This window comes from Apis cerana, linkage group LG1, assembly GCF_029169275.1.
Source record: "Apis cerana isolate GH-2021 linkage group LG1, AcerK_1.0, whole genome shotgun sequence".
NCBI lineage: Eukaryota > Metazoa > Arthropoda > Insecta > Hymenoptera > Apidae > Apis > Apis cerana.
In genome coordinates this window covers 6,577,086-6,603,282 of record NC_083852.1, presented here as the reverse complement: position 1 = coordinate 6,603,282, position 26,197 = coordinate 6,577,086, and the positions used below count along the sequence as shown (strand labels likewise).

The 26,197-nt window shown below is 21.6% G+C and overlaps 6 protein-coding genes and 1 long non-coding RNA gene across 9 annotated transcripts; 4 read left to right on the top strand and 3 right to left on the bottom strand.

Moving 5' to 3' along the window:
• Positions 1 to 507: 507 nt before the first annotated feature.
• On the top strand, positions 508 to 1,583 carry LOC107994923 (uncharacterized). The gene is made up of 2 exons (XM_028665200.2): positions 508 to 651; positions 1,195 to 1,583. The coding sequence occupies exons 1-2, from the start codon at positions 604 to 606 to the stop codon at positions 1,426 to 1,428; spliced, it is 282 nt and encodes a 93-aa protein (XP_028521001.1). The 5' UTR covers positions 508 to 603; the 3' UTR covers positions 1,429 to 1,583.
• Positions 1,584 to 2,132: 549 nt separating this feature from the next.
• LOC107994661 (SET and MYND domain-containing protein 4) lies at positions 2,133 to 6,300 on the top strand. 2 transcript variants are annotated; one of them, XM_062081060.1, is made up of 11 exons: positions 2,133 to 2,778; positions 2,986 to 3,217; positions 3,347 to 3,530; positions 3,623 to 3,935; positions 4,307 to 4,556; positions 4,681 to 5,009; positions 5,087 to 5,136; positions 5,244 to 5,356; positions 5,523 to 5,814; positions 5,897 to 6,062; positions 6,141 to 6,300. In XM_062081060.1, exons 1-11 carry the CDS (start codon positions 2,657 to 2,659, stop codon positions 6,295 to 6,297), a joined length of 2,208 nt encoding a protein of 735 aa, XP_061937044.1. In that variant the 5' UTR covers positions 2,133 to 2,656; the 3' UTR covers positions 6,298 to 6,300. The 2 variants fall into 2 exon arrangements, with proteins under 2 accessions (XP_061937044.1, XP_061937037.1); XM_062081053.1 differs by having other exon boundaries at positions 5,087 to 5,160.
• Positions 6,301 to 6,950: 650 nt separating this feature from the next.
• On the top strand, positions 6,951 to 8,498 carry LOC107994662 (uncharacterized). Its single transcript, XM_062085728.1, has 5 exons — positions 6,951 to 7,044; positions 7,130 to 7,226; positions 7,326 to 7,503; positions 7,729 to 8,005; positions 8,068 to 8,498. The coding sequence occupies exons 1-5, from the start codon at positions 6,951 to 6,953 to the stop codon at positions 8,496 to 8,498; spliced, it is 1,077 nt and encodes a 358-aa protein (XP_061941712.1).
• LOC107994959 (uncharacterized) lies at positions 7,531 to 12,326 on the top strand. The gene is made up of 8 exons (XM_017052150.3): positions 7,531 to 7,641; positions 7,790 to 10,120; positions 10,202 to 10,393; positions 10,505 to 10,698; positions 10,805 to 10,974; positions 11,060 to 11,312; positions 11,387 to 11,538; positions 11,617 to 12,326. The coding sequence occupies exons 2-8, from the start codon at positions 9,251 to 9,253 to the stop codon at positions 11,754 to 11,756; spliced, it is 1,971 nt and encodes a 656-aa protein (XP_016907639.1). The 5' UTR covers positions 7,531 to 7,641; positions 7,790 to 9,250; the 3' UTR covers positions 11,757 to 12,326.
• Positions 11,853 to 13,674, bottom strand: LOC107994960 (ubiquitin carboxyl-terminal hydrolase isozyme L5). The gene is made up of 6 exons (XM_017052152.3): positions 13,421 to 13,674; positions 13,180 to 13,243; positions 12,867 to 12,972; positions 12,608 to 12,795; positions 12,320 to 12,517; positions 11,853 to 12,242 (listed from the first exon to the last, which is right to left on the bottom strand). Exons 1-6 carry the CDS (start codon positions 13,494 to 13,496, stop codon positions 11,939 to 11,941), a joined length of 936 nt encoding a protein of 311 aa, XP_016907641.1. The 5' UTR covers positions 13,497 to 13,674; the 3' UTR covers positions 11,853 to 11,938.
• Positions 13,675 to 13,791: 117 nt separating this feature from the next.
• LOC107995010 (autophagy-related protein 13) lies at positions 13,792 to 17,128 on the bottom strand. Of its 2 annotated transcripts, none has more exons than XM_017052233.3 (5): positions 16,271 to 17,128; positions 15,531 to 15,879; positions 15,275 to 15,458; positions 14,873 to 15,197; positions 13,792 to 14,791 (listed from the first exon to the last, which is right to left on the bottom strand). In XM_017052233.3, exons 1-5 carry the CDS (start codon positions 16,421 to 16,423, stop codon positions 14,579 to 14,581), a joined length of 1,224 nt encoding a protein of 407 aa, XP_016907722.1. In that variant the 5' UTR covers positions 16,424 to 17,128; the 3' UTR covers positions 13,792 to 14,578. The 2 variants fall into 2 exon arrangements, with proteins under 2 accessions (XP_016907722.1, XP_016907721.1); XM_017052232.3 differs by having other exon boundaries at positions 14,864 to 15,197; positions 16,271 to 17,127.
• Positions 17,129 to 18,778: 1,650 nt separating this feature from the next.
• LOC107994804 (uncharacterized) lies at positions 18,779 to 26,060 on the bottom strand. The gene is made up of 3 exons (XR_001765395.3): positions 24,635 to 26,060; positions 20,966 to 21,033; positions 18,779 to 19,389 (listed from the first exon to the last, which is right to left on the bottom strand). It is a non-coding gene; the product is annotated as an uncharacterized LOC107994804 (long non-coding RNA).
• Between the last annotated feature and the right edge of the window lie 137 nt (positions 26,061 to 26,197).

The following is a 26,197-nucleotide window of genomic DNA, read 5'->3' as shown; positions in this document are numbered from 1 at the left end:
CTTGTAATATTTAATGAACACATAATAAATTTATATTTATTTCGCTTAAAATCATTTTTCTTTGAATATTTTAAAATTCATTCATTAAATTGGAAAGAAAATATAAGCGCTTCAATAAACAGTAGTTAAATTATTGATTAGATAATAATTAAAGAAAATATTTTTTCTTTTAATTCCAATAAGTAGAAACCCTCTGACAGTCGCGATTATACATATAGTATCGTAAGCACGTATCACATAACCTGGAGAGGTGGCCTGGATGCCTTTTTTCGTCATGTACCGTTATCGTAGAATAACTTCAGTTCTGCGACCATAGGTACTACTTATTTTACTTTGTCCTCATCGTTCATCCTTTCGATTGTATGTTACAACTTGTGCTCTATTAGTGTCAATGTTTAACGAGAATAAAAACTGAATGCGTTTCTCCCAGGTAAGCATAGTTCAGTTCTCGTTGCTCACTCTGCGTGGTCAGTTGGAACGGTCCCATCGATGCAAGCAAAATCGCGGGAAACAAAACGAACATAAAGAGGAAAGGAGCGACCAACGATCGCAAAAGCATCCACTGATATTCGCCGGAAGTGATTAACGCATCGGAAGTGCAAAATGAGAATTACGCTCGCCTTAGCAATAATTGTCATTGCTTGTGTCAGCGTAAGTACTGATTAAGCGAGAACTCGATTAAAATTTGAAATTAACGAATATGTTACATGCAAATATATTCAAATCTTAGATTCATGTATTACAATTAATTATAATATTGATATGCAAATCTCTCTATTAATTATTATATAACAGGAAAACGATTTTAGATTTTCATATACGATGCAAAATATATCTAAAATCTATTATAAAAAATTAATTTATAATTCATAAATTCTATATGTTATATAAATGATGATTTAATGATTTTTATGATATTAAACTTTTTTCAAATTTTAAATTTTAAACAAAAAAATATTAGTATGTAAATATCTTTTATAAAATAACAAAAACTTTGAAAAAATATGTTAACTATAGTAAAAAAAATAATAAAAATAAATTTTCAAATAATTATTTATACAAATATATAAGAATGTTTTTTCTTCTATGAATTTATAATAAAATTTTTAATTAAATATTTATATTAATTTAAATATCCGAAATACTTTTTTAAATATCTGAAATACTTATTTAAATATCTAAAATATTCGACAGATTCGATGCGTTGATGGTAAAGCAAAGAAAACAACGCAGTTATCTCTACAAAGCAAAGAGACGAATGTAGTGAATTTTATGAGATTACTCATGATGAGACTTGTGTTTGGAGTTGCATCGACAATGGGTTTAGGTGAAAATCTTTCTGGGGTACTCGGAGGAATTTTCGTACCACCTGGAGCAGATGATTACAGTGATTACGGCGATGACGATTTAATATCGGATTTGTTTTAATAATAATATTTATAAAGTGCAATTAAAATATTTTCAGTAAAATACTATCAATACAAACTTTTTTTGTCTTTAATATATTTAAATATGTAAATTATGATATTATAATTCGCACATATTACGAAGACTAATGAATATAATTATCTTGCAATTTCAAATTATGAATGTGCATTCAATAATATTATTCCAAAATCTATTAATAATCGAAACTTTAATCAAAATGTACATATTTTTATATTCATCATTATTTTTATTTATAAATATAGAACATAAAAAAATACAAAAGATTAAAATTCTTCAAAAAAACTATCATTTTTTATTTCTATATTCTATTTATTGTGTAATAATGGAAATGTTTATATAAATAACTTTGTATTTTTTTATAAAAATATATAAATATTTAAATTTTAAAACAAAATGATTAGAAGTCACAGAACACATTTTGTACATATGCTTTACTAAATTATAACTTATATGAACAATAATTATTATATTTTTATGTGTAAATAATATTTTATTAATTATTTATTATTTATTTATAAGTGAAATCTTATTACCTCAAAAAGCAAACCTGTATTATAAATTGCTTTTTTTATGTATTACTTTCTAAATAATAATTATTTCAATATAAATTTAAATTATTTATATTATTTTTATTTGTTTTGTAATATTAAAAGTTATATATCGATTATTTAGATTGAAAAAAATGATATTCTTAAAAATTTAGATTTTAATTAAAATTTTATTATTATATTAAAAAAAAAAGTTATGAATTTTAAAACATATCTATACTATACTATTACTTTATTTGATTCTTAAGTACTATTAATTATATATTTATATTATATAATAAATTATTTCGTATAAATTTTTTATTATATAATATTATAATATAATATTTATAATAAATTACATTTCATTCAACAAGAAAATTCAAAAAAATAAATTATTTAACATTTTTGATGTTTATAATTTCTTATTATTTTTGTATGTAATACTCTTACAAAATATTTTCTTATAAATGCATAAATATAAAGAATATTATTTTATATATAATAAATATATTATTTTTACAATATAGATTGTAATTAAACAATATTATATATTATTTGATATTATAACATAAACAATAAAAGTATTAAGAATACTAATATTTGTAATATTTATAAAATAAGATAACCTTAAAATTTTAACCTAATATTTTTTACCTAATTTTAACCTAATATATATTATGGAGTGGCAGAAGGTATTAGAAGTTCTTACATGTAAATCAAAATCAACATTTCTTTTACAAAAGAATGTAAAACATGAAAATGAAATTATGTTTCATTTATGGAATGATCAAAATATAAAGTAAGAAATAAAAATTATAATAAAGAATTAATATTTATTATTAATTTATAAATATTATTTAATTCTTATGATTTTAAATATTAATATTTATTTTAGTGATTATCTTAATTTTTGTAACAAATTTTTATTTTTATTGTTATGACATTATTTACATAATTATTTTTATTATATTTTATTATTTAAATTTTTATATTCTTTCATGTTTAGAAAGCTTATATATTTATGGTTGAAAGATCATTATAATAAAAAAGAATTTAAATCTATTACCAAAGCACAATCTTTTAAGATAATGGGAAATAAAGAATTTCAAGCAAAGAATTATATGAAAAGTGTTGAATCATACACAAAATGTGCTCTTTATGCTCCTGTGAATAGTTGTGAATTACCAATTGCAATTGCAAATAGATCTGCTTCATTATTTTATTTAAATAGATATGATGTAAGTAAAAAATAAATAATATTATTTATTCTATATACACATGATTATATATATGTTGTTTTATTATATTAAAATTTATTTTTATGATGTACATTTGTTATATGATCAATATAAATTGATGATGAAAAGGATTGTATAAAAGATATTGAATTATCAATTAAATTAAATTATCCTAAAGAATTACATTATAAATTATATTTACGTGCGATACAATGTTATTTAAAATTGGGCAAACATCATTTAGCTAAAGAAACACTATCTAAAATACAAAAATTAATTCATGATCCTAATTATATAAAACCTTCTATGAGAGGTAAATAATAAATAAATAAGTTTACATTTTTAAATATCAATTATTTTTTTATATTGAAATAATTTTTGATAAAATATTTCATTAACTTTCAGATAATATTGAAAAAAAAATATGTAACATAACATTTATTGAGTCATGTGTTCAAAATATTGTACACAATACTGATGATATATCAAAATTAAAATCCCAAATTATATTTGAAGAAAATACAAATTTTCCTAATGCATCTATAACTATAGATAGAATACATAATGAAAAATTAGGAAGGCATGTAGTAGCAAACAAATTTATTAAAGAAGGTGATATTCTTTTCTTAGAAGAACCTATCAGTTTTGTGTTATTAAATCATGATACATATAATTTTTGCCAATACTGTAATAATTTGAACACTGACATTCCTGTTCCGTAAGTAATTTATTTATATTGATACAGAATATTTTTCCTTTTTTTTATATACTAAAAATATTAATATTTTTTAAAATATCTTTAAAAATTTTAAAAATTGTTGATTTTAGAAATTAAGTAAAAAAAAATTAATATACAAAAATTTCAAATTTCAATTTGAAATTTATTTAGTAAATTATAAATTTGTTTTTGATAAAGTAAGATGAAATAAAGTGGGACAATTCTGTCATCACAAGCTCACTTTCTGTCTCTAATGTAAATTGTTTATAACTTTAGAAAATCAATTTTCATATTTGTTTGTGCTTCTAGAATCAATTTATGAATATATTAATTTTTGTATATACAAATTATGTTGTGTTGTATCATTTCAGATGTAGAACATGTTTAAATACTTTTTATTGCAATGAAAATTGTTTAACTAAAGCATGGTCTTTGTATCATTGCTGGGAATGTCCAGGAAATCAAATGAATCTTTGGAAAGAAATTGGAATAGGACATTTAGCTCTCAAAGTTTTATTAACTTGTTCAATTATAACCGATAAGATTAAATTTAATGAAATGCAAAATTTAGTTACTAATTTTGATAAGTTATCTATGGATGATTTAACTATATATGGAATTGTATGTATATTTTTGAAAAAAATATATATTAGAAAAGAAAAAATTTTATTTAATTATATATAATAAATATATATATAATAATAATAATATAATAATAAAATAATTATAATAATAATTATTGCAGACAGCTATTATGCTTACTATATACTTATTTAAATATACAAATTTTTTTAAAACAAATAATCTTGAAGATTCTTTAATGAAAAAATTTTTGGATAATTTTTTCAATTTAAATTTTAATATTTTAACAAATAATGACAAACAACTTTATATAAGTTCTTTACTTTTACGATATATTCTTCAACTTATTAGTAATGGACATGCCATTACAAAATCAAATATATTTTTAAGTGAAAATGATTCTTCCATGATTCAACAAGATATTGTAGCTACAGGAATTTATCCTTCTGCAAGTATAATGAATCATTCTTGTGATCCTAATATAATTAACATGTAATGTTAAAATTTATATAATATATATATATACATTTATATTTTAGTATTCATATATTTTTATTATTAAATTTTAGCTTTGTAAATCAATATCTTATTGTCAGAGCATCAAGAAATATTTCTCAAGGTGAAGAAATTTTTAATTGTTATGGTACAGTAAAATTTATTTAATAAAATCTATTTTATTATAAACTAGATGTTAGTTACATATTGAAATAATAAAACATCTACTAGGTCCACACTACAGACATATGACAACAGAAAATAGACAAAAAATTTTAAAAAATCAGTATTGCTTTATTTGTAAGTGTAAAGCATGCACTCTACCAAAATTACAATATTTCGTGGTAAATATAAAAAAATATATTTTTATTTTTTGAAATATTCCAATTAGTAATATTTGTTTTTATATTTTAAAATTATATTTTAAATTTTAATTATTTTAAATAGTTTTAACATATGTTGCAACATATAATTAAATTATAAAATCATATTATAAGATCATCTTTGCAGGAAAGATTTAATGCAATGAAATGTTTAAAATGTAATGGTGCATTATGTAATATAAAAAATTCTACATATTGCTTAGATTGTGATGACAAATCTCAAATTCCACTTTTAAATAAAATAATACAAGCTAATGAAATTTTTCAAATATCTGAAGTTTATATTAACTTAGGTAAACCAGAAAAGGCATTGGATAAATTAGAAAAATGTTTGCATATTAGAAAAACTGTATTGTATAAATATAATGAAGACATAACAATTACATTAAATCTTATGGCAGAAATGTATAAAATAATGGGTTTGTGAATATATCATATTGTATAGTTAAATTAAAATTTTTTAATAATAATATAAAAATAATGAAAAATTATTTATTTAAGGACAATGGATAAATAGTATTATATGTTTGGAAAATACACTTGCTGCAATTAAAGAAAAATTTGGATCATTCAGCTTAGAACTTCTTAATCAATTACATAATCTTATAGATATATGTTTTAAATATTTAGAAAATGAATTAAATACTAAGAATACAAATACACATAAGTAAGCATTTTTAATTATTAATTAAAAATAATTTTATAATTAATTTTAGTCATAATATTTATAATTTTTTTATTATAGGAAGATAATAAAAAAAACTCAAATATTTTTAAATCAAATAGAAGAAATTACAAATTTTAATTATGGATTTTGGAGCAATATATATAAAGATGTAAAAAAGAAACAAAATCAATTTCTCAATTATAGTATTTATAATTTAAATAAATATACTTTATAAAAATTTATATATTTATTATTTCATAATTGTCCTATTTTATATATTAAATATATTTTTTTAATAGTTTATTTATATTATTAGAATTTTTGAAAAAAATATTTTCACTAAATTTTATTAAAAAATTAATATTTAAAAAAAAACAATTTAATTATGTCTATTGTATATATATAATTATTTCACTCATGTACAAGTTTGACAATGCGCGCTTGTTATATTATTTCATTTAAATAATAAAAACATTATAAATATTCTAATTAGTTACGAATTAAAAAATCAAAATATATAAATAAATATGAATTTCGTTATAAACATTTTTTATTAGAAATTTTAATCTAATATAATTAGATTAAAATTATAATACTAATACTAATTCATAACCAAAAAGTGAAATTGTTTATATTTATATTTATATTATTACTAATAAATATTCAATTTAAAATTATTTTGTAATCGTATTAATGATAATAAACTGAATAAAATAACATATAATATGAAAATTTATGAAATATAATATTTATAATAAATAAAAAATTATGACAGATAAATATATCTGGCATAATTTAGAAACATCAAATCAATTTTACAGTACATTGCAAAATGTATGTAAAAAACATTTATTGGAAAAATACAATCAATGTGATTTACAAGAAACTATGATAAATAGCAATATTTATAAATTAAATAATGATTGCTTAATACTTATTTTCCTTCATTTACCAATTGTAGATAGAATTAGGATAGAAAGGGGTATATATAATCTTATGTAATAAACAATAATAATTTATTAACATTATAGTATATTAATATTATATATTAATATATAATATTTTAGTGTGTAAAAGATGGCAGAAAATAAGCCAAAAATCTTGGCATAATATAAAGAAATTAGATCTAAGAAATTATACCTGGGGATTTGCTTCTAATGCTAAGTTAAAACAAATAAATTCAGTTATTCTTAATAAAGTATTATTACGATGTGGAAAATTTCTAAATAAAATATATTTAGAAAAAACATTTTGTGAAAGTAGAGAAAGTGCATTGTCTATTATTGGTAATTTATGTCCTAATTTAGAAATCATTGATGTCAGTTATCTCCAAGTACCTTCAACAGGAATAACATCAATAATAAATAACTGTCATAACATAAAAAAACTTAGTTTAGATTGTATATATCTTTTCGACACAGATTTGGAAAAATTATTCAAAGTAAATCAACAATTACAATTTCTTAAATTAATTGACATTAAAATATCTGGTAAATGTTTATTATATTTACCATCAAATACAATAAAAGAAATTATTATAAAAAGATGTGATTATGTTTGTGATGATGATGTTGCAAAGGTAAAGTTAAAAAATCTTTAAATTAAATCTTTAAATTTATTTTTATTTTTTTGTTTTCTATATATAATTTATGAATTTTACATTTAGGCAATTACAAGATTAAATAATTTAAAACATTTTATAATATCAGAATGTTTTGATACTTTAGAAAAAACTACAAAAGCTATTGGCAAATATTCTACAAATTTAGAAACATTGGAAATTATTGGTAAATCTAGTATATTGCAATTCAATGGTATATCACATATAATTACATTAAGTAATCTTAAAAATTTGAAAGTAAGTGCAAATTGGTTTATTTGCAACTCTACTCTTTGTAAATTAAGTTCACATTGTCAACAACTGATTTACTTAGATCTTAGTGGTAAGTTTGATCATATAAATTCTAAGTTTCAAAATTTATATAAATTTTAATATCATCTTCAGATGTTCCAGGTCATTTTATTACAGATCATACTTTAGCAGCTATAGAAAAATTTACAAAATTAGAAATATTAATAACACGTGATTTATATCAAGTAACCAGCAATGGTTTATTACATTTATATAATTTAAAACAGCTAATATGTCAAGAATGTAGTTTTTTTGATATAACAATATCTAAATTTATTCAACATTCCTCTCAACTGAAAATATTAGATTTATCTGGATGTCGTAACATAACAAATGTTACATTAAGAAGAGCAGTAACAGCTACTAATTACAGAACTAATAATATTATTTTGAATTTATTTATTGGTGGAACTGCAGTTAATCTTGAAACATTCAAGGAAGTATCACCATTTTTACAAATATATAATACAGATTCACGTTACAAAGAAATATTTCCATTTCATCCAGATTCCATATTAATATAAATTTTTTATAAATGTATTTTTTTAAATATTTATTAATTGTATTATAAAATATATATTATATTATCATGAGGAGATATAAAATAAATCTAATATTCATTGCATTTTTTGGTCTCAAAATTCAAAAACTTCGGAGATACTAAGAACAAATAGAAAAAAAAATAAAAATAGGCTAAAAATTGAAAAATCAGCGCCATTTCTAGAGAATGTTATAAATGAAACTATATAAACTATATATATAAACTATGATATAAACAAAAAGAGAAATAATAGAAAAAAAAATAAAATAAGAATTAAAAATTAATACCAATCTCTTGAATACTTCTGAAAAATAATTCCAAAAATATATTTTTGATATAAAAGATGGCGCTAGCAATTAATTCTTACTTTATCTTTCTCTATTCTATATTCTTTTTTTCCGAGTTTCGTTTATAGTACTATATATATATATTTGCTCTCTTTGTTCTATAAAATTGATATATTCAAAATAGTTCTTATATCTAAGAAACTTTTTTATAATATACATATATATATATATATAATAATTTATTATAATATAATTTATCATATATTTCTTAACCTATGATTAAAAATCATAAAAGATCATTCAATTCAATTTTTATGTTTTTTTAATGAATATTAATTGAGACTATATTATGAAAGTTAAGTAAATTCATGTAAACAATTTTATGTAATTTTCATTTTATATTATATAGTATGTAATATATTTTTATTTAAAAAATTATGATTCAAAAATGGCTAACAAAAAAGAAGTTTTTAAAAAAAAAAAGATTCAAGATCATATATTAAGTGATAAATTATTAAATGAAACTTCAGAAGAAGTGAATAAAGAAAATGAAAATGTATTAATACAAAATATTGATCTAAAAAATAATACTCAATATTCAATAAGCGTACGTAAAATAGAAGATTTATGTAAGACTCCAAAAAAAAATGTTGCATTAAGAGATTCAGAAGAAGTAAATAACATTAAAATAGAAAATATAAATTGCTCTCAAAGTTATAATTTTAATTTAGACCCATATTCAGAAGAATTAGTTTCAAACAATATTAATTTTTTACCAGAAACATTAGCAACATGTAAAAGTGAATATTTATATAATGAGAATATATCTAATAAAGAAATAAAAAAAAAATCTAGCAATGATTATAATCAATTATCTAATGTGATTAAATCTGAATTATGTTATAATGAAGTGAATGATATGGAAGCTATTGACATGTTGCATGATTTTAATTCCATAATGGATTTTGAAGAAAATAAAATAAATACAGAATTTTTTTGTTCAACAATGAATAATCCTACACAAATTGAACAAACTATAGAAACATCCCAAGATCCAGAATTTGATCCTCTTTTTATTGCAAATAATGAAAATTTTAATGCAACTCCAGAAAATATAACAAGCCAAAAAATGAAACGCAAATGTACTGTACTTAGCCCAAAAATACGAAAAAAAAAATGTCCCAATAATATAAAAAAAGAGACTGATATGGAGAATGATTTTATAAATAATATTTTAGGAGAACTAGACATTGAATTATCATTAGAAAAAGAGGAAAATATTGATGAATCAGATGAATTTTCTGAGGATGCATTAAAGGTATATAATTAAAATATATTGTGTCAATTATATTATATTATAAATAATATCAATTATTTTAATAATTTATTATTTGTTTAGAGACTATATAATTTAGAAGTAAAATTAATGCATGAAGTACCAGCTCAACATAAAATTGAGCATACAGCAGGTACAAAACCATTAACAAAAAAAGAGAAAAAACTATTTTTAGAACATGGACCATTAAAAAGTGGTGTATTTACACCTAATGAAGATAAAATTATTAAAGATAATTGGAAAGCATTTTGTAATGTATGTTTGATTAATTTTATATATTTTTTCTATATATAATTTTTCTAATTTTAATTTTTTGTTTAATTTCATTTTATAATTTTTTATATTTATAAATATTTTATTTTGTAGACTCATAACTGGAATTCTGAAGATGTAAAACCATTTCTTCAAATGAAAAATAAAAATAAATTTTATATAAGAACCATGGAAGAAAGACAAAAATTTTCTCAATTTTTAGCAAATGGATTACCATGGAGATCACTGTATAGTGTTTATCATAGATTTAAATACTTATATAAAAACCAAACAAAAACTTTTCAAAGGTATTGTGTTAAATATAATTCATAGAATTATTTATCATTATATTATTATAATTCAAACAATCATATATTTTTTTTATATATTTTATACTAATTATTTGTTTTTTAGGTATACATTAACTGAAGATAAAAAAATTTTGTCTTGTATGGAGAATAAACAAAATGAAAAAAAACCACATAAAAATTTACTAAAATTGAGTAAAATATTAAATCGTTCACAACATTCAATTTGGTTACGTTATAAATTGCTTACAGAACAGATGAAAAATAATAAAAAATGTAAGTTTTTTTTAGTGAAGTTATAATTTTTATAATTTGAATCTATTTGAATCTATAGAATCTATTTGAATAATTTTTGTTAAAGCAACATCTGAAGTAAAATGGACATTACCATTAATTGGCAAATTTATAAAAACTTTTATGCATGTGACATTATGTGAAACAGTGGAAGATTTAAAAGATGCTATTATTCCAAAACCTGTTTGGCAAAAATTAGAAGAAAAATTAAATATAAATTATGAAATACTAAAAAAATTTTGGATATATCAATTACATATGCAATTATTTTGTCCAGAACCTATTTATTTAAATGACATAAAAATAAAATTAATTGAATAGTAAGTAGAAATACTTCCTCATTTCTCTATTAATATTATAATAATCTCTTTTGTAATATAAAATTATATTATAGCATATATGGAAAAGGAATTTCAGACACTCGAGAAATTGTCTGGTCAAATGTTGCAAAATATTTTGATGGAATTACTACTATCTTTTTATGTAGAACATTTCTTTATCTAGTCCAAAATGTTTCCATACAAATAGGTACAAAATACTTTCCTGGTAAGCTTCTATATTAAATAAATAAGAAATATTGCTGTGTTCTATAATAATCTTAATATTTTTAATTTTATGTTTTAGACATTGTGCATTATTTATATCATGAAAAAATACAAAATATAAGAAACGAATCAATGGATAAATTTCTTCCTAGACTATCCTATAAAAATGGTAAAGTTAAAATTATAAATGAAGATTTGAATGAAGATATCAATATATAATAAATGAATATTGCATAAAGATATTTTCAATATTATAATTTATGAATTTAAAAAAAAAAATTTTTTATAATATTTACATTTATTTTTAAAATGGAATTAAAAGGCATTGTAATTTATTGAATAATGTTTATATAATACATGCATTCCAATATTTTTCTTATGCAATTCAAAAAAATTCAGAATTAAACTTTATTCTTTTTTGATTCCTTTTCTAATGCTTTTTCCTTTGCTCTTTGATATAAAGGTACTAATTTTCCTTCTTTTGCAAGCATTTTGAGTAATTCCATTATTAATGGTAAATAATTATGCTTTCTTCTGATATTTTCAATCTGGTATCTTTTAGATTTTCGAATTTCTTTCTCTATCAATGTTTGTAAACGTTCTAATTCTGTTGGATCACAGACATTTGCTATTTGTCGTTCATAAACTGTTTTTCTATCTGTTACTATTGCCATTAAATTAAAATGTATTTCTCCTTCATTATACCTATAATTGTAAATTATATAATTGTTATATGAAATAAATGATTGTATAAATTATATTATATAATATAAAATATTTACTTATTTATTCTTTTTTGTATTATTGGCTTAGCTGCTTGAACCCATTGATCTCCAAGTGGACAAGGGCCTAAATCCATAGGTCCATCTTTTAATCCATCTAATTCATATAATCGTCCATCTATAGGAACATAGCTTACAAAATGAAATACATCATCATCTTTAGATGCTTGTTTTGAATCATATTCAAATATTGTTTGCCTACAATATTTATTCTATATTATAACAATATATATTAAACAACTTATTAATATTATTAAAATATATATTATATTGATAAATGCAAAATACCTTGAAAAAGAATTATGTACTTCTCTTATCACATCAGAATTGCTAAGAGCAAGTCCTCTCATATTAGCATCAAAACTTTGACAAAAATTTTTAAATTCTTCTAAATTTGGTCCCAATGATATATCAGAATGTTTACAATTCAATAATACACTTAAAATTGCTTGTGTTGCACATGCATTGTTAATTACCTACAAGTTATTTTCAATATTTTTGTCATTTGATTATTATAAAAAAATTTAATAAAAGATACAAAAATTACCTGTTTTGCAAAAAATATCTTATCCAATCTATTATCTAAAACAATACTTCCAGAAGGTTCATCATCTTGCACCCATTTAAATAAAAATATCAAACCATGTATAGGCCTAATAAATAAGAAATTATTATTAATATATCATAAAAAAAATATTTAAAAAAAATAAATTCATTTTTTAGTTTTAAGTTTAAATAATAATGAAATTATAATATAAATATATAATATTAATTTTGAAAATTACACAAAATGAAAAACAAATTTAATTGATGATTGAAATACAATATTAAATAGGTTATGTCATATAGATTAGATTTACTTTAAATTATCAAATTGCTCATCATCTAAACTCCATAATTCTTCCACTTGAGCACCTTGAACACCTTTAGAAAAAAAAATTATATTAAATATTTTATAATTTCAAAAAAATAATATTTTAAAATGTAAGTGCGTTCAAAGTAACTGTCAAATATATACATAAATCTTTTAACATAATCATATATATATTATATATATTTAAAGTAATCAAAAATAAATTTAAATAAAATCAATCAATTTACCAAATTCTTTTATTAATTCCGTAAAAACTCCAGGATCGCTTTCGATAAGACACCAATTGCCCGCTGAGTCCGCCATGTTTCATTTATTTATCGTAAATTCAAAATAGAATACTCATTGACTATAGTTTTTATAATTAGAATAATATAGATATTTATAAAGTGAATTATATACATTGCAATATCACAATGTAATATTATTTCTTTCATGAATATCTAAATTAGGGTTATAAAAATTAAAATCAATAAATAAAACAAAAATAAAAGAAAAACAAAAAAAATATATTGCATTGGGTGTTTATTATTTAATAAAAAACTTTAATAAAATAAAATAAAATTAAATTAAAATAAAAAAAAAATTTATATAAAAATAGTTCAATATTCTCAATTTTTTAAATTTTTTATTATTCTACAGATTTATAAGATTCATTTATAAGATTCATTGTTTAAATAATTAAGGATTGCGTATAGTGTCTTAAGTATAAAAGTTTAACTCAAATTGTAAGCACAGCCTGATTTATTAAGTGGTTGGAATAATAAAACATGAAAAAGTTATATAATCCTTTCATAATCATTAATTAATATTATAACACTAAAATACAATTTACACTATTTACAAGCAATAAATTAATTAATTTCAAAATATATTAATAATCGTTGACCGTCCATTCGTTAATTCGCATTATTAATAATGTTCAACAAATTGTACACATGTAGTACATAGTTTGAAACAAATTTTAGAATAGTTTATGCGAATGAATTTTTAGGATATTAATATAGAGATAAATTAAAATAATTTGAAATGAAAAATTTTAATCATTACTAGCGTGATAAAAGGAATTAATGCAAAAATGTAAAAAAAAAAGTACATTGATAAGCCATATATCAAATATAAGTTATATTGACAATATAATTTAACTATTTCATTCTCATAATTTATAGATAAATGTTTATCTAAATGTATTAAACTATTAAGTCCAATTCACTTATAAATGATTATAAGCAATAGCACTTGGCTTAAAATTTTATTGAAATATTTTTGTTGAAATATTGTGATGCGTATAATGAAAATCGCATAAATCTATAACGAGACACTATATGCTGGTTGTATATATTAACAGTTTTCATTGAAGCACCTAATATTGCATTGTTTGATTTTGATTAATTGTTATTTTCTGTTTGACATAATGACGATAGAATATCCTCATACCGCCGCATATTAGTTTCAAATGTTTCCAACTGTTTTGTAAGATCTCCTACTTGTTCCGCGAGCGTTCTTTCCTCCATAAAGGCTTGAAGTTGAGGTGCACTTTGACATTCACGATAAAATGCTCCTAAATCGCTATTAGTATTTGTAACGGCGAAAGGAGTTTTCTATAATTTTAATATTTAAAAAATTTAGACAAAACGTTTCTATTATACTAAAAAGATAGGAACGTTAATTACCAAATCTACCATGATAAAATCGTCGTTGGCACTAGCCATTGAGCAACTACTTCTTCTTGATCCATTTTGCGAGTTGCATTTCGACGTTGCATTATCATTTGTAAGTCTTTCATTATTTCCATTGCTACTATCTGTGGTAATATTTGTTGTTGCAGTCTTTGTACATGTAGTCTCTGCTGCTGAGACTGGAGGAGGTGAAGTTTGTCTAGGAGCTAGTAAAGAACTAAAAGGTACATCTGGTATAACAAAGTTCTCTTCATTAACAGTAACAGGTTTATTGACTACAAATGCTCCAACTTTAATAGTATCACTAAGGGATTTTGAAGTTTCTTCACTAGAATATAAATAAAAGATTAATATAATATATAATATATAATTTAAAAAACTAAAAATTATATTTAAATAAAATACCTTTGTTGATATCTAGCATGACGAGGACTTAAGTCAGAATGAAAATGATCACTTTTTAACATTATTGAATCACGCCCAGTATGAGTAGGAGATATAGTCATTTTTGTTCTATATGATACTGATAAATGAATTGTCCCCACTGGTGTACACAACTGACCCACTCTAACATGTTTATAATTATCACCTAAAAGTTACAATGTATTAAACAAAATAAATAAAATTTTGATTTAAAAGTGAAGTATATTTTTTTTTATACCTAATGTATGTAGCTGAGGTTCTCCCATATAAATTCTATAACAAATAACATAGGAATCTGGACCTTGTCTTCTACTCAATTTATAAGCTGGAGTAATTCTTGATACAGATAATAATGATTTGAGTAAAATACCCATTCTGTTATATACTGTGTAAGTTACTCTTACAGTGGGATCACTATGCTCTGGCAAAACACCTAGGCTCCATGTTTCTAAAACCATTGTATCACCTTCAACGGTTCTTAATGAAATTTCAATACAAAGAGGTATGGTTGAATTTATTATTTCTCCACATAATACTCTTTTGGCTTCAGCCAAAACTTCTGGTAGATCATGAATAGCAAGATTAAACTGTATAATGAAAATAGTCACATATAGAAAACTATACTTTTTAATAAATAATAAATAAATAATTCATTTTAATTAATTAATATAAAAAATTGTTTTTAATATATTCTAAAAATATTAAATAAAATTATTTATATATTTATTTATATATTTGTTATTTCATAAAATTTTATATTAATATAAATTTTATATAAATTTATAAATTTTTCTTAAATAATAAAAGATAATAATTTACTTTTTAAATGTACTATATAAACAAAATACATGAATTTAGAAGAAAAAAATTAAAAAATAAATTTAAAATATATTAAATCAATTTGAGAAATAAATATATAAATATAAATAATTATTTATAATATATATTATTATAAAGTTATCATATAGAAAAGCTTACCCAATCTGTTCCAGATGAATTTGGCTTGCACTTTGTGCTGACCTTTTCACCTGACCTCGACTGCACAATAATTTGAGCAGCTTTTAATGCCAAAAATTTGGTGAATTTATCCAAATCCTTTTTATCTTGCATGCTCAATTTTAATGTGGACATTTTAATGCTATTAATTGTATTTTTATGAAATTTCTTTCAAACACAGATATATGCTTAAAAATATCCAATTCCACTAAACTTTATAAAATTTTGAATATGCCAAAGCATCTCTTCTTATTTGTAAAACTACATGATGAGATAGTTTTTGACATTCATATGTGTAAACCATTGCATTTGAATTAGCAAATGATTTCTTTTTTTCCTATGATTTGTTAATGCAAATATTCCAACCAAAAAACAATAATTTGACAATAGGATAAACATCATATCGCTGCATTGTGTTGCAACAGCTGCGTGGCAGACGATAGGTATTAGGTTGATTCTATTAATTAGAATCTAGTTTTTCGTAGATCAGTTATAGAAACAAATTCGAAAATTTTATTCGAATTAATTGATCAATCTGAATATCACTTTTCTCGAAAAAATGTATAACGATAGTAATATCGAATATAGTTCTTATTTCACTATTTTTATGACACACTGTAAGATCGATCGTGTTTCGTACAGCAATTACCTTAACATAAGAAGCGTTCACATGAATAATATATAATTAGTAATCTGCTGAGTCAGAAGTAAGTTAATTTTATTAAATATAATTTATGGTTAAAACAAGAAAGATAGAGAGAACGAAAAATACTTTTTTGTCAAGAATTCAAAATTTGTAAATTTCGAATTACAGAATCACACCGCGTTCAGAAAATAAGAGTCAGCATAGACCATATATATTATTTTGTACATTACATATAAAAAATAAATATAATATGATATTAAAACATATAATTTTTTAAATTATTTAACAACATGTCAAATTCATTATTACTAATTATTTTACTTGATTATAAATTAATCTTGATTTTAATTCTGAAAAAAATTATTATATATATAACGGTATTGTAGATATAAATGATACAAATGTTCTATCATTTGATTGGTTAATTGAAGTGTTCAACAATTGATGAAGTAAAATATTATTTTTAAAATATAATACTTGTATATTTTCTTTTTAATTATTTTAGAAAAATTGTTTCATTTTTTATATTCTTCCTATATTTTTCAATTTGATTGTTTTATATAAAAATTTAGTTATAATTTATTTTTTTCAAATTATTTATAAAACTACTACATTTTACTTTATAAACATTATTTTATTTTATTTTTTTTTAAATAAAGCAAATTTAAATTATTTAGATAAATTCACTGAAATATGAGATATAATAATAATATAATTAAATTAAAAATAAAATTAAATTAATCATAAAATATATTATAATAATAATATTCAATAAATATATTCTTATATTTTCTTATATGTTATTATATAATTTTATATATGTATAATTATATATAAAATTTATTTTTATTTACAATTAAATTAATTATTTACATATATATGATAAATATATGATAATACGCCGTAACTGTAGTACTATGAAATATTACATAGATGGCGTTGTCAAATTTTGCTAGTTTATTCTTATTTTTGTGTATATTTCGCGTTAGATTCTTTGCGCATTCCGATAGACGGCGTAACAATCACATCGTATTACTTCCCGCTATTATTCTTAATTTAAATATAAAATTCTAAAACTTTAATCCTCTTCAATAAAATTGATAATGATTTCATAACAATCCTGAAATATTTCTAAATAATTTCTTTTCAATTACTTAAATAATTAAAAAAATTAAAAAAAATATTGGTGAAAAGTAGTAGTAGAAATAGAAATATGGAAAATGATATACAAAAATAGAAAATAAAAAAAATTTAGAAAAAGAAAAAAAGAACAAAAGTTTAAATTGAATTATATTAAGCAATTATATTAAGCAAAAGATACAAGTACTATTAGTACTTGTATTAAAAATTTGTATTAAAATTTTATTAAAAAACGAGAAGAAAAAGAATAAATATTTTTAAAAAAAATGATCAAAGAATTTTTCGAATATATGAATAAATAATTTAAAATTTAAAAAATAGCACAACAAGTATAGAAGAAAAGAAGATAGAAAGAAGAAAAAAAAAGAAACAAATTTTAGGAAATATTCAGTGTTTATTAAGAAATGATAGAGATAAAAACGGAAATGAAAAAACACAAATAAAGAAAGAGATTCAATGAGAAAATAAAATAAAAATTGAAAAAAAAAAATAAAGAAAAAACAAAACGATTGGAGAAATTAAAACATATGGAAAAATTGAAAAATTAGAAAAAAAAGTAAAATAAAAAAATGAATAGAAAAAATGATAACATATATATCAGAACATAAATATTAATATATATATTAATTGCAATCGTTTTATATTTTAATTATTAATATATTTATTTAATATGATTAATATGTTAATTCAAAAAAATGATATAATTTTACTTATTACTAATTTATTAAGTTACAAAAATAAATAAAAATTATTAATTTTTTTATAAATGATATATTTATATATATTTTTATTTCATTTACAATTTAAATACTATAAATAATATTGTTAGATTAATATTGTTAGATCAACTTTTTTGTTTATGCGATCAGAATTTAATTCCATATGAGTCGATTAAAAAGAAATCTACTTATCAATAAATAAATAAAATCGCAATTATATATTGTATCTGTAATATAAATGATATATCTTAAATATAAATTTTTCCATATATATAATCCATATATAAATAATTATAAATGAGAAATTTTGTATTTCTTGATAACAATATAAAATTATTTTATTGATTTATTTGGAATAAAAATTATACTATAGTTTTAAAAACTCAGTTTTATAAAAAATATATTAAAAAAAAATATAATATTTATATTATAAAGAATAATGAACAATTTTTTATAATACTTATAATAATTAATATAAGAAAACTGCTACTTTTATAATGGACTGTACAGTTATAGCACACAGCATGCCAACTGCAATGGAAATTTCCACTGAAGCACTCTGTTGCCACCGTCTTGTAGACGCTTCATAGCCGCGCCTAAAAACCAGATTGCATCTTTCAGAAGACTAAATCGAAGGCCATTCTCGTTTTTTTTATTAGTTTCGATTAATTAGATTTATTATATTCCGGATCATTTAATAATTTGTAGAAATATTTATTGCATATTAAGTAACATTTAATGAAATAATTTAAATATGGAATCATATAATTATTTATATCTCTTTATTTTTGGTTTTTTTCAATAAAACTTAATCAAAAAATACCAAAATTTCTTAATTAAGATTTCTCGTGTCATAATTTAAGTATACCATTATTTATGTATTTTTCCATTCAAGAAATTTTCAATATAATAGATATATACATCGCAATTCCTATCACAATAATTTTAATATAAAAAATAAATAAATTTTATCAAATATTTTTTATAAATATAAATTGATTTTAATCTTATTTAATCGGCATGACTAGAATTATAAACACAATTGTAATGATAAATGATTTTATTTTTAAAATAATATATAGGTTTTAATCCAAAATAAATTCTATTACAATAAGAACATAAAAATACTTTATATTTTATAAAAATATAAATTTTATTTTATTTTTTTAGTAAAATATTAAAATGTATTATATAAATTTAATATAAATTTTTTTTGCAGCAAAATGTAAAATCTCTTATGCGAATAAAATATAAGAATGGAAATAGTGACATAATGAGAACATGAAATGGCCATGAAATGACGTAAAAGGAAAGAACGTGTTTTCAACTTTTCTCTGATAGAGAAAGAACAAGTTAGGAATTTTAAATTCGAAATATTGTCGCAATATTTAGAAAATAGAACTTTTTGATCTATATTAAAAAACATCGTATACTTTTGACAGGAAATGTACTCAGGGTTCGAGAGGCCTCGCGTGGCCTGGTCCCCTCCCAAGATAAGAAGGCCTAAGGGGCCCGGTTGAACGTTTGCCACAACGTTTGCAAGACTTCCATGCTTTTGTATTAGAAATGTACTTCGTTCGATCAATTCTTCGTTCGACTGATTATGCATTTACATGAATTTGATTAACTACGTATAATGAATATCTATCGCGTAGAGAAGTTAATCTTTTATTATTTAAAAATGAAAAGCAACGAGAAAATATTATTTAGAGGTTATGTTTCGATAATTTCAATAATTAGGTAGTAATTAATAATTTTTAATTTTTTATTAAACTATCCAAAAATCTATAATACTTTTACTTAATAAAATTACAATTTCATTTTGACATTTTGAGATTACTATTATAATTAAAAATTATTATATTAAAATATTATTATCATATAATAATATTAAATTTAACTTTTTATATATTTTTTAAATTTATATGTCTTTTAAAAAATTATTTAGTAATTTATTGAGATATCGATTTACTCCAAATTAGATATTAGATTATAAAAAATATAAGTTTTAATGTTAGGAAATCATTTTATTAACATGAATATTTGAATTAATAGATTGTTGGATTAGATATAGACGTAGTAAGTCCAAAGATTCATATTAATAAATAAAAATTTAATTAACAATTAATATTTCATTTGAAATATACATGGAAAACTAAAAATCTACATTACCTACAGTCCCATCAACGAATCAGAATAGATATCCGTTTCTTGTTATCACTACAGATGATAAAACTTATCTGTAAACATCGATTATTCTTATTAAATATTAGATTAACAGTAAGCTTTTCATATAATATATAACTTTTACATTAGCGAATTTCTAGAATTAAAAATAGTATTTTTGGAATTTATTTATCGTATATTATCGAAAGATATGAAAAATATTAATGATAAGCATTAATTTATTAATAATTGATTTAAATGTGAAATATATATATAGTGAAATAATATAGAAAAAAAAATTTTATTAGCATTTATCTACAAAAAAAGTTTGAAACCACGATCTACGCATTAAAATTGAAAAAACCACGCAAGCGATAGATAGAATACAAGGTCGAATTTCGTACAGGCATATCTATAACATGAAGTCACGTTTATGACTGCAATATAAGCACGTGCTGCTGCGTTTTCGTTAATATTTTATAAAGATAACAGAGCAAGCAAACGATATTTAAGTGCCAATTATAATTATCATGAATCGATTATTCCTTGCCCGATTTGATAGCGCGTTATTAAGTTTTATTATGTGAAATAAAAAAATTGAAAACTACAAAAAGTACAAAGAATTGAAGTTTATAATTTCCTTTTTTAATATTTCTTCTTGTAATTGTTGCGTAAACTCGCAATTGTCAAGAAATTTTCAATAACTTTAAATAGTTATTGTGATTTCTCATTCTTATCTTGTATATACATTTATATATTACATACTTATTATATTTTCAAAAATATATGTAATGAATACAATAAACTTCTTACATATTTTTTACCATAATAAAAAATAAAAGATTCAATTGTTAAAATATTTGAAATAATTGTTTACACATACATAAAATTATTAATTGTCAATATTTGTGGTAATACGAAAATGTTTCAATTGTACGTTATATAATCGTACGAAGAATTGCATAATAGTTCCTCGGCATTTTAATTTCACGTTCTAACTTTTAATAATATAATAAAAATCTTACATATACGAGATGTAAATATGTTTTAAAAACAAATGATGAAATTTTACACGTATTTTTTAAATACCTGAATTTTTTTAAACAGTAAGATACCATCTATAAAATAGTTTATAGATTTTATAATTACGAATCGCTTAATCCTTAACAATTTTTGAATTATAATTATTAATATTTGAATTTTATCGCGCCGATGTAATATACTGTATAAATGTAAAAAATTAATGAAAGTTTTATATCAAGAATCAATGCAAGATAAAAGTCGAATCAATATGGTCGTATTAATATCGAATTATTAAGATTATGAATAAAATGATATAATAATTATATTTATATCAAATTTTGTATTAATTTTAATTTCTAAAGAATGATCTATTCTATTTCATTTTCATTCTCGCTTTTATTTTTGATACAGAAAAGTCAGTCAAATCAGAATCAAATAATCAATTTTTAGAAATCTATTTCTCCATATATATTGTTAGATACTTATTATCGAATGGATATATCACAATATTACTTTATTATTGACTTGAAATGATTAAATCACTGATTAAATGATGGATAAAACTATATTTTTATTGATTGCAATATAATAAGAATGATGCTTATCCTAGTTCAAATCAGTGGATAGAGTTTATTTATCTTTAGTTTAGTAATAAATTAATTAATGTTTGCTGATCAATCTCTGCTATCCATTAATAACAGCAATAAATCATAAGAAGAAGACTAATCAATTGAGAATGATTTTCATAAGTGACAATAATACAATTGAAGTCTTGAAGTATATTGTGCGTAGGAAGTACAATCTGTATGCAAAGCAAGTAATAACACTTGAAAGAAGTGATGTATAAAGAGTATTTATAAACCATACAATTTCAATAATCGATTTTGGCGGTAATTTCAAATACAAAATTTGTAATGTAAATTATTATTTACAATATTCGAAGACAAATATATATATGTAAAATAATTTTTAAAAATAACTAAGAAGGAAATGATTCAAAGAGATCAAATTCTTTCAAATGAACTAATATTTTTCTACGATCGATAATCATACTAAACTTTTACTAAACTAATTTTTATTAAACAATCTTCTCTTCTTAATTAGCATTAGGAAAAATGGTAGATAGAGAAAAGAAATATAAAATAATTTTTGATATTTTTGATGGATCTTACATAACGCTCTATATAAAAATAGCAACATATATTTATATCATGTATGATATAAATATATGATATAAATATATGAATTACACTCAGAATTCATATATATGTATTAACGTAATTTCGTCTTCGATGGGAAAAAATTGAAGTGATGCAATGTAAGTAAACAGCGTCATAGAAGAACACATTATGGCACGGTTTCTCCATTGAGAACAAAGTTCAAGGCTCAAGGACAAATTGTTTTGTACCAAGGGTGGTTTTCATCCTAGAAATAAGCGATTTAACCAAATCTGACCTGGATGTACACACGTGTTCAATTCAAGAGAGATCATGTGGGCGAAGGACCAATATCGTTGTAATACTTTCGCAAATTTTTTGCATGCATCTGCGTCATCATCGTCCATCTATCTTATTGCGACCTATATACAGATCCAGTAAACATCGATTGCGACATTAAGGCGCCTTCAACATTCACTTTTTTTTTGAATTTTGCACGATTTTTGAACATCTTAAATATTCATTGATCACTGAACAATCCATCATTGGATTGATAAATCATCATGTCTTTTACTAACATTGATAAGATAATTATCAGATTGAAAGATACATTATTTTTATAAAACATATAATATGAATTGATATTTTGATAAATTGAACGTTTTAATATATTCAAATGTAATATTTGTTTGGCTGTGATTTTTTGTTTGTATAAAATATTGTTGTTTATTACTTATCCATATGGATAAACATTAGTACGATTGATATGAAAAAACAATCCTGATGGACGAGTAATTGAAGCAGTCAATTAAAATGTTCATACAAAATTTGAGAATATATATTAGAATTTTATCAGATTTTTATACTGGATTTATTTATATATTAAAAGATAATAATGTCGTATAATTTATGAAAATGTCAAAAAAAAAAAGAATATCTTCAATCTTTATAATAATGTAAATAAACATGATAAATGTAAATATAAAATTATAATGAAGTACTGATTAATCACGTACCAGATTATACGAATTTAAATTTTATGATCCTTAATTACTCTGTCATATAATCATATAATTATTTATTTTAAGTATAAACATAATTTAAATATCTTTCGAGCGATATAATAGTCACATCGGAGTCAACAATCATTCACTTATTTTCAATAAGTACGATATATATATATATGTATATATTGTCAAGCAATCTTTATTCCATTCAAATATAAATTACAAAAAAAAATATTATATATAAAAATTCTAATATTCCCGCGATATATAACATCAAAACTGTGTTCTCAATGCACCACATAGAGGTCACATACATCTTATTCCTAACCTATATATTTATTCAACTAGAACACAAGGAAGTAGATCCTCAACACTTCATTTTTTTCTTCTCATTCCTTTATCATTAAATCTATGGAATGTTTCAACGACCATATGACATACGAATACAATGAAATAGAAAGATCGACTGAGGACAAACAGGATCATACCAGTTAAACGTAGTGACGAAGGAAACCAAATAAGTACAAAGCTCAGCGAAATCCTGGCGATTGGCCTCGTAGTGGAAAATTTTCTTCCTTGTGAACACGTTGCGAAACAGAGCTAGCCGAGTAGTTTCACGTTACCTACGATATCAGCGTCGCAAAGTTCAAATCTTGAGCGCAATATCGTATTGCCGTGATAAAGCTTTGCTGCGCCACTGGTCGACGGTTTCGTATTTGATTGTCGCGCGATCTTTTACACGACGCCACACGAAAATATGCGCCGTGAACAATCTCACATGCATAATCATATATTGAATTTATAGTGATTATAGTTAATAAGAGAACAATGTTGTCACTTTAATTTAATCACCGTACCGGGGACAAGACGCAGTACTGATATAATTGACATCCTTGATATCTCTCTAATTTCATATACATATAAGATCGACATATGAAAATAATCAGCGCCATTGATTATAATGAGCATTATTGATATTTCCGCTTGGTTTTTAATAATTTTACAATTATGTAAGAATGAATAGAAGAATGAATAGAAGAAACTAGAGATAAGTAATTGGTTTTGGCATTCGAGGACGAGACATCACGTCACAAGTTACAAATGTGACACATGTCGTTAATGTTTTACATTTTTGAGACAGAACACCATGATCATAGATACCAACGTGTGTATAAATAGTATGTAACTATAGTATGTAGTATGTAATAGTATTGCGCATAAAAGAAATGTCATATCAACTTCATGCTGTTTTTGCATATGAAAAGACATGACGCAATACAAAAATAGTAACATTTTTCGTTTTAATACAATTGACACGTAATTCGTGTTGATTTTTTATTTGGACCTCAAAAGGAAAGATATTTTACCTGCGAAAGAACATTGAGTAACGATTGTATGATTGATATTCATAAAGAGTTATCCTTAAGATATTTTTTGATGTAGTGATTTAATCGTAATTCAAATTGAAATTTTGAACATTTTGTAATGTTTTAAAATATGATTCGAGATAAAGATTCGAATTAATATATAAAAGTGTGTGTTTTTATTAAAATATTTATTCACGAATTATGGTTAATCTTTAATGATAAATTATAAATAATTTGTATCCCGACATTTATTTCCATACGAACTTTCAAATCCTTTCTTCCACGTTATCTGAATATTTTTTTTTATCTATTATCAGAAAGGATTACATAGTTTTTTTTCTTTTCCTTGAAACAAGTTAGTTCCTTGAAACAAGTTCTTATCTCGTTACTTAACATAGAATATTTCTCAAAGTGAATGATTATATTAGCTGTCTCTGGTTGATTTTATATTGTGATTAATGAAAAATATGACTTTTAGTTACGTTTTTTTTTGAAATATTGGGAAACTTAAAAATATATGGAAATTAACAGAAGAAAAAAAAATTACTTATTGATTGAAGTGAACTGTTCGAACTTTTTATCGCATTTAAAAGTTCAAAAATAGATATTTATATATTTTATATGTATAATTATTTTAGATTAAATGAATAATCAAATTAGTTTCGTTTCAAAAACTTATTAAGA